Source organism: Scyliorhinus torazame, chromosome 16 (assembly GCF_047496885.1).
Source record: "Scyliorhinus torazame isolate Kashiwa2021f chromosome 16, sScyTor2.1, whole genome shotgun sequence".
NCBI classification, from domain to species: Eukaryota; Metazoa; Chordata; class Chondrichthyes; order Carcharhiniformes; family Scyliorhinidae; genus Scyliorhinus; species Scyliorhinus torazame.
Genome location: NC_092722.1, coordinates 158,431,422 through 158,440,570, shown reverse-complemented (window position 1 = coordinate 158,440,570; position 9,149 = coordinate 158,431,422). Strand labels below are relative to the sequence as shown.

The 9,149-nt window shown below is 41.8% G+C and overlaps 1 protein-coding gene across 1 annotated transcript in view; it reads right to left on the bottom strand.

Annotated features, from left to right (window-relative positions):
• Positions 1–726: 726 nt before the first annotated feature.
• LOC140392309 (scavenger receptor cysteine-rich domain-containing protein DMBT1-like) overlaps positions 727–9,149 on the bottom strand; it is a 101,925-nt gene continuing 93,502 nt past the window's right edge. Inside the window, exons 8-10 of the mRNA XM_072477626.1 lie at positions 3,606–3,756; positions 901–1,109; positions 727–755 (exon numbers count right to left, since the gene is read on the bottom strand). Coding sequence (XP_072333727.1) covers positions 727–755; positions 901–1,109; positions 3,606–3,756 — 389 coding nt within the window. The remainder of the gene's footprint in view (positions 756–900; positions 1,110–3,605; positions 3,757–9,149) is intronic.

Genomic DNA, 9,149 nt, shown 5'->3' with positions numbered 1-9,149 from the left:
CAGCCTCAGCAGTTGTCATCAATGCCAGTGATACTGCTGTAGCTCTGAGTTACTGTGTCCATCTGTTTGTTTAACAGCCCATGGGGGTGCGTTGCCCGCCTTAACGCAAATTACAGCCTGGCAGACAGGATGGGATCCTGGATATCACCGACTGTTAAAGTACCGTTGCCTCCACTTTCAAACCTTGTTTTTTTGCTAATTCAAGCCCTTGCTAATTCAAACTCACAGCTTTGTATATACAAATTCCAGCTTCTGCTCAAGCTCTGAATCATGGAGCTCAGGCTCCTCCAGCTGACATCAATTTCTTCACACATGGTTGTCGAAGACATGAGAAGTTACAGCAAGTTTCCACATAACACAGTGAGTGGAATCTTGTTTATGCGACAGGGTCTCAATCGGCAGCTGTATTGACAGTGAACCACTGCATCACCTCTTTCTGAGAAGGCCCACTCATCATTCGTGCATTGATCAAGCCAGGAACTGGTCATCCGCCAGAATGAAGGAGACAGGGGGCAGACGTGCAACCTGTTGAGAGTTGCTGTCCAAGCAGAGGCCTGTAGCTCTTCTGTATTCAGCAGCAGTGCCATGGATACGCTGCTGCTGCCAGGGCTACACCTACCCGAAGCCTCAGATCGAGGATGGAGCCAGGCACAGGTGAATTTGTCCTGTGAAGCAAGAAATTCCCAGGTATGTCAACCAGGAAGTTTGGGCAAATATGTCCACAACTTATTTACTTTCTCGTCTAATGTTCTTTGCTTAAATTACATCAATGAATTGGATTCAATTAAGGTGAAATACAATTGATCAATGCCTTAGCTGATGCCCGGTGGCTCCTTGAAACTAACTCATTTGCGCCAATTTAAACTATATTGAACAAGACAGGAAATTTTACACACTTACATTGGAACAACGGCTGAGAGTAGTAATATGCAGTAAAGCCAGCACTCGTTTTAAGGTGATCAGATTTGAAACAAATGGTCATCGTGTTGGATGATGATGTAAATGTGTGGTTTGATCCAGAACATATTATTGCAATCAGAGAAGAATTTGTTGAAGCTCCATCATATATTGCAACATAATCGTTTGTGCACCACAATGATACTTGCAGCCTGGGGAGAGAATGATAGTAAATTGAAAATGTATTTGTCGTAATCACCTATTACAATTAACAATTTACTTCATAAACTGGGCAACATATGCACACACACATCTACAAATAACATTAAAAGAGTGGGATATGTATTGAAAATATAACAAAGCATGAAACATGGAACAGCCATTCAGTCAATCAATCTTCCCACAAACTAAATATAATTCTCCTTACCATTGATATCATCTGTAGTATTTAATCTCCTGACTGAATATTCCTGTGATATTTCTCCCTGCTATTTATTATAATCAAGAAAGATGCCAAAATATGAATTTCCATTTCTCAACCCAGTTGCTTTCGGAGCATTGGAACTGAGGAATAGGTATTGGATATTTGACCCATTGAGTCAGTTCCATTATTTAGTGTTTGATCTTTGACCTAACTCCAACGACCTGCCTTTTCCCCACATCGATTCATATCAGTGGAGAACAAGATTTTATCAATCTGAGTATAAAATTAAGATTGATCTAACTCGATCATGAGTTCCAAACTAATACAATCTTAAAATAGTTGTTTGATTTGATTTGATTTATTTTGATTTTGTGGCATAGAAGGTGACCATTTGGCCCATCGAATACATGTTGGCTCATTGGAAGGGCAACTCACCATGTCCCACTCCTCTGCCTTTTCCTAGAACTCTGGCAATCTTTCACATGAGAAAATTAACAATTCTCATTTGAAGACTTTGGCTCAAGCTTAACCCTTGGATTCCTGGTATGATTGTGGTAAATCTATGTGGCACTTGCTTAAATACCGAATAAATTCTTCTTCAGAACTGCTGCCTTGAACAGTTTGTTGTGGTTCAGTGTGGTCTAACCAGGACAGGACTTTATATAGTTGCCAAGGACTTCTAATCACTTATATTTGATTCCTTGCAATATAAAGGTGTGCATGCCTTTAGCCTTTTAAAATATTTTCTGTTCGTGTTTGCTATGTTTTAATAATCTGTGTAGCTGGACTTTTCCTTCAGCGTAATTTGATTTGATTGACCATTACACTCTGAATACACTCAGATGGGGGATCGACCCCCAGTATTCAGAGCGTTGGAGGGGAATTCATCCCACTGAATCCAGAAGGCCAGATGACATTTCACTCCTAAATTAATGTTGACTGGCAGCACTTGGAAGTTGGCCAATCTGATTCAGTGTGAGCAGAGTTGCAGAGCTCCCAGGGAAGGGAGGGTAGGGTAGGGGATGCTTTGGGAATCACTGGATGGTGGGATATGTGAGTGGGGTACGTGCTTAATCAGCGGATAGGTCATACAGGTGCGAGGTCCGGAAGTGTCCAGTCCATGAAGGAAGGGAAGTCCAGTCAGACGGTGGCTTTCGATGGAGGTAGCCCCATTCCGCCTGAGATCGAGGCTGTGATTCTTTCTACTTTACAGCCTCAGCTAGCCGGCACCTGCCAAACTTAAAATTGAGACGGTGGGAAAATAGCCTGTAAGTAGTCATGTAAGGGTCTTAATTGGGGCAGGGGCAGGCATCACCTCTGAGGCCCTACTCACCCCACTCTAAAATTGCCTCTGGGTTGGGCAGCATTCCGGACAGATCCGGTGAATGAAATTTGTCGGTCCCCTCCTTTGGCCTCAAAACCAATCGAGTAGGGCTTAAAATTCAGACACCGATAATTGGAGAAATCTGTAACGTTCTAGCAAAAGTGTACGTGTGGGAAATTACCTATGGACCAACCAGTACACGACATCCTCCTTAAATGTGCCTCAGGATTGAACAGAATCACAAAGATGTTTAACTGGGGCAGGATATTGTGTTTTATTGGTTGACTGAACAAGATTAAATATTAGCGACTAACTTTTTTAACAATTGGTTCATGGGCTGTAGATATCATTGGCTGCCTAACTGACCATCTGCAGCTGGAGGTCCGATGGCTGGTCAGATATCAGCATCTTTCGTGGATAACTCAAATCCTGATTAAGTCTCCAATCTTGGAGCCAAATACTTCAGCAGGTTAACAGCTGTTTAGGTTCCAGCTGAAACATTTGGCCCAATTTTTAGTCTGTGTAAATTGATGGTTTGTGATTGGGTTCATTTTGTCCAATAGTGGGAAAGCAGGCATGACCTTAGAGTGAAGAGAACATTTACAAAACTTTATGAAAGAATATGTTGCAGAGATGTGAGAACAGAGAGAAAGGGAATGAGTCTAATGGGACAGCTCTGTCAAACTATAGTCACAATGGGGCAGAAAGGCTCCCTTGTGTGTTGTAATGTTCTATGATTCTATAATGCAGATGGAAAGATGGTCTGATACATCACATGGGTTTCTTTCTATTCTGGAAATTTTACATTGTAGATCACTATGACTGTCCTTTCTCATTGACAAAACAAAAACATTAACTGTGGGCCAGGTTGAATTCAAAAATATTCAGACTCTTTAGTGACTATTCAGCACTATCTGCCTTTGATAGTTATAATGTGCATGTGAAAACACTGTTACTTACTGAAAACCATCCAAATTCAAAGTTATTCTGTTCCGTTTGGCCACTTGTATGTACCAAATGCATTCGGCATTATTTGGATACGGTTCCGGATAATTGGGGCTGGTAAATGATCCACTCGCTGTCTCAAGCCTCCCTCCGCATGTTATTCCATCTAGTTACAATGAGAAAATTCAGCAGGAGAGTGTTGGAGTAAGGAGAATAAATCAAAAATTGTGGTAAGATAGGCCACATTGTAACGGCCTGGTGGTCACACCAACCTTCATCAGCACAAAAGAAATGTGCCAAGAAAAACACAGCCAAGTCTGCTGGTCAAGTTCACCAGTTAAGTGATGGAACTGAAGACTCATTAAGGGACAAGGTGTCAAGTCAGCTTAAAGAATTCAAGCTTGGTGTCTTTTCAGTGAAAGGAGATCAGCAATACTTTTGGGTTTATCAAAAACTTAATGGAAATACAATCAAGCTGGAAGTGGATACAAGAATAGCAGTATCACTCAAAACTGAGACAAGTTAGAAGCTAAAACATCGAGCTTTACAACTATCAGATGTCACCTTGAGGACATACGCTGAGCAGGTCTTGCCACTGAAGGGATACACCATGGTGAATGTGGAAGTAAATGGTCAAAAAGCAGCGTTGCATCTCCACGTTGTCCAAGGAGACTTTCCAGCATTGTTAGGTAGATCATGGTTAAGGAAGGTAAAGCTAAACTGGGCCGCTGTGAACCAACTCGTTGATTCTACAAACGAGCGAGAGCCACTTCTGAACAAGTAAGCTAAGGTATTCGAAGAGTCACTTGGATCCATGAATGGAATTGAAGTAAAACTCAAGATAAAGGCAGACAGTGTGCCTAAATCTCTGAAAGCATGTACTGTATCCTCTGCCATCTGGCCAAAATGTCAGAACATGGCCATGAAACGTGACAGTCAGTTACAATTGGCGGATATAAGGAGAAATTTACAGTTTGAGGATAGTGATGAGGATAGTGAGAAAGAGCGTCATAGTCGAAGGCTTGGTGGGGATCTATTTAAATATGTCCAAGCATTGCCAAGGTTTGATGAGAAGGAGGTAGAAGCCTTTTCATTTCATTTGGGAAGGCAGCTAAACAAATGAAATGGCCACAGGACATATGGGTATTCCTGATTCAAACAAAGGTGGCAGGTAGAGGTAGTGAAGTACTTCCATCATATCAGAGCAGGTATCTGGGACATATGAGGAGGTAAAAAAAATCCATCTTAGGTGCATATGAATTAGTGCCTGAAGCCTACAAAGGTTTCAAAATTTAAAGAAAGAACCTGGTCAAACATACAAGGAGTTTGAAAGGATCAAACAGAGTAATTTTGATAGGTGGACAAGCGCTTTGAAAATAGACCAAACGCATGAAGGTCTTAGAGAAATAATAGTTTTGGAGGAGTTTAAAAATTCAATTCCTGATGTGGTGAGAACTCATGTGGAAGAGCAGAAGGTTAAAACTGCGAGATTAGCAGCCGAAATGGCAGATCATTACGAATTAGTTCTTAAATCAAAGTTTGGTTTACGACATCAGTTTCAGCCGGTGAGGGATACGAACTGGGGAAAAGAGAAATATTCAAGTGGTAAAGGTAAAGGGGATCTAATGGAAAATAATAAGGCGAGTGTACCTCAGATTAAAAAAGAAATCCAGGAGGGTGGAAGAGAAATGAACATTTTCAGATGTTTTTACTGTAATAAACTAGGCCATGTAAAGTCACAGTGTTGGGGGCTGAAGAAAAGCACTGGGAAGGCTGATGTGGTAAAACAGAATAAGCCAGTGGGGTTTTTTAAAGTGGTAAAGGAAAGCCCAAGTGAAGCGAAGGAGATGCAAAAGATTGTACAGCCTGATCAAGAGGTGATTGATAAGAAGGTGCCAGATCTCTTTAAAGAATTTACTTGTGTGCGTAAAGATTACTCATGTGTAGCAGGAGGAGTAGGTAAAGAAGTCACAATTTTAAGAGATACGGGAGCTAGTCAATCTTTGATGGTAAGAGATGAGGAGTTATGTAGTTTGAGAGTAATATTGTCAGAAAAGGTGGTAATATGTGGAATTCGGGGTGAGAAGAGTAGTGTTCCATTGTATAAGATAAGGTTGGAAAGTCCAGTGAAGAGTGGTGAAGTGGTAGCAGAAGTAATAGAGAAACTATCTTGTCCAGGAATACAGCTGGATCGCAGGTGGGAGTAATGCCTACTGTGGTTGATAAGCCAGTGGAAAATCAAACAACTGAATTGTTGAAGGACGAATATCCTGCGATTTTTCCGGAGTGTGTAGTGACAAGGTGGCATGGTAGCACAGTGGTTAGCACAATTGCTTCACAGCTCCAGGGTCTCAGGTTGGATTCCAGCTCGGGTCACTGTCGCTGCGGAGTCTGCACGTTCTCCCCATGTGTGCGTGAGTTTCCTCCGGGTGCTCCGGTTTCGTCCCACAGTCCAAAGATGTGCAGGATAGGTGGGTTGGCCATGATAAATTGCCCTTAGTGTCCCAAACGGTTAGGTGGGGTTACTGGTTTACAGGGATAGGGTGGAGGTATGGGCTTAAGTGAGGTGCTCTTTCCAAGGGCCGGTGCAGACTCAATGGGCCGAATGGCCTCCTTCTGCACTGTAAATTCTATGAATTCTATGATAAGTCACAGGTTAAGACAAGGGGAGAAATCAAAGAGTGAAGATAAAGCTGAAGTTCAATTATCAGAAACGATTTTTGATCAGATGGTTGGAAAAGAACAAGAACAGAAGATGAGGCAGATATTTTTAGTTCAGAAAATTGGCGGAGTTACAACAGAAACATAGAGAAATAAAATGGATGTATCCATCATGCCAGTGACTGATGGAAATAAAGATATGATAGGTGAGGACCTTGAGATGATTGTAATCATTAAGGAGGCAGTATTGGGCAAGCTAATGGGGCTAAAGGTAGACAAGTCTCCTGGCCCTGATGGGATGCATCCCAGAGTGTTAAAAGAGATGGCTAGGGAAATTGTAAACGCACTAGTGATAATTTATCAAAATTCACTAGACTCTGGGGTGGTCCCAGAAGATTGGAAAGTAGCAAACGTGACACCACTGTTTAAAAAAAGGAGGTCGGCAGAAAGCGGGTAATTATAGGCCGGTAAGCTTAACTTTGGTTGTAGGGAAAATGCTGGAATCTATAATTAAGGAGGAAATAGCGGGGCACCTGGAGGGAAATTGTCCCATTGGGCATACGCAGCATGGGTTCATAAAGGGTAGGTCGTGTCTGACTAATTTGGTAGAATATTTTGAGGACGTTACCAGTGCAGTAGATAACGGGGAGCCAATGGATGTGGTATATCTGGATTTCCAGAAAGCTTTTGACAAAACAAAAGATTGCTGCATAAACTAAAGATGCATGGCATTGAGGGTAAAGTGGTAGCATGGGTAGAGGACTGGTTAACTAACAGAAAGCAGAGAGTGGGGATAAATGGGTGTTTCTCTGGTTGGCAACCTGTAACTAGTGGGGTCCCTCAAGGATCAGTGTTGGGCCCGCAGTTGTTCACAATTTTCATAGATGATTTGGAGTTGGGGACCAAGTGCAATGTGGCAAAGTTTGCAGACGGCACTAAGCTGAGTGGTAAAGCAAAAAGTGCAGAGGATACCGGAAGTCTGCAGAAGGATTTGGATAGGTTAGGTGAATGGGCTAGGGTCTGGCAGATGGAATTCAATGTTGCCAAGTGTGAGGCTATCCATTTTGGGAGGAATAACAGCAGAATGGATTATTATTTAAACGGTAAGATGTTAAAACATGCTGCTGTGCAGAGGGACCTGGGTGTGCTGGTGCACGAGTCGCAAAACGTTGGTGTGCAGGTGCGACAGGTGATTAAGAAGGCTAATCGAGTTTTGTCTTTCATTGCTAGAGGGATGGAGTTCAAGACTAGGGAGGTTATGCTGCAATTGTATAAGGTGTTGGTGAGGCCACATCTGGAGTATTGTGTTCAGTTTTGGTCTCCTTACCTGAGAAAGGACATATTGGCACTGGAGGCAGTGCAGAGGAGATTCACTAGGTTGATCCCAGAGTTGAGGGGATTAGATTATGCAGAGAGGTTGAGTAGACTGGGACTGTACTCATTGGAGTTTAGAAGGATGCGGGGGGATCTTATTGAAACATATAAAATTATGAAGGGAATAGATAGGATAGATGCGGGCATATTGTTTCCACTGGTCGGGAAAGCAGAACTAGGGGGCATAGCCTCAAAATAAAGGGAAGTAGATTTAGGACCGAGTTTAGGAGGAACTTCTTCACCCAAAGGGTTGTGAATCTCTGGAATTCCTTGCCCAGTGAAGCAGTTGAGGCTCCTTCTTTAAACGTTTTTAAGAATAAGATAGATACCTTTCTAAAGAATAAAGGGATTCGGGGATACGGTGTACGGACCGGAGAGTGGAGCTGAGTTCACAAAGATCAGCCATGATCTCATTGAATGGCGGAGCAGGCTCGAGGGGCCAGATGGCCTACTCCTGTTCCTAGTTCTTATGTTCTTATGTATCAGAAAATATACATAGAAGAGGAATCTGTGTGTATACCAGAATGATATTTCCTTAAAAATGATATCTTAATGAGAAAATGGAGACATATGCAGCCGGTTGAAAGGTGGGCAGTAGTTCATCAAGCGGTATTGCTGATACGGTATAGAAAGGAGGTGTTGCGAGTAGCACATGAGGTACCTGTAGGAGGTCATTTGGGAATAAGGAAAACTCAAGATAAAATACAAAAAAATTTTTATTGAACTACATAAAGATGTAATTAAACTTTGTTGATCATGTCACACATGTCAAGTAATAGGGAAGCCTCAAGCTGTGATAAAACTAGCACCCTTAATACCCATTCCTGCATTTAAGGAATCTTTTACAAGGGTCTTAATTGATTGCGCATGACCGCTTCCTAAAACAAAAAGTGGGAATCAATATTTTTTGACTATAATGGATGTGTCTACTTGGTTTCCAGGGCCATTCCAGCAATATTACAGCTAAAAAGATTGCGGAGGAGTTACTTAAATTCTTTATTAGATATGGACTACCCACAGAAATATAGTCGGATCAAGGATCAAATTTTACCACAAGGTTATTTAAGGAAGTTATGAATAGCTTTGGAGTAAAATGATTTAAATCAACTGCTTACCATCCAGAATCACAAGGAGCGATAGAACGGTGGCATCAGATATTAAAGACAATGTTGAGGACTTACTGCCAAGATTATCCAGAGGATTGGGATAAAGGAATTCCATTTGTACTGTTTGCAATTAGGGACGTACCTAATGACTCAACCAAATTCAGTCCTTTTGAACTAATTTTTGGTCATGAGGAGAGCAAAAGTAGGAGGTTCTTGTGATTCTAAGTCAAAATGAAAGTAAAACTCAGAGCTACAGCCCAGCTCCCAACGTAAAAATGAAAGTAAAAACCCGGTGCCATAGCCCAGCTCCACCCACACAATGACATCACTGAAGCCATGTGATAAGACAAAAATATTTCTTGAAGAGACACACCCTTGACAAAAGAAAAGTGTAAATGTTTTAAATCACGTATCAATT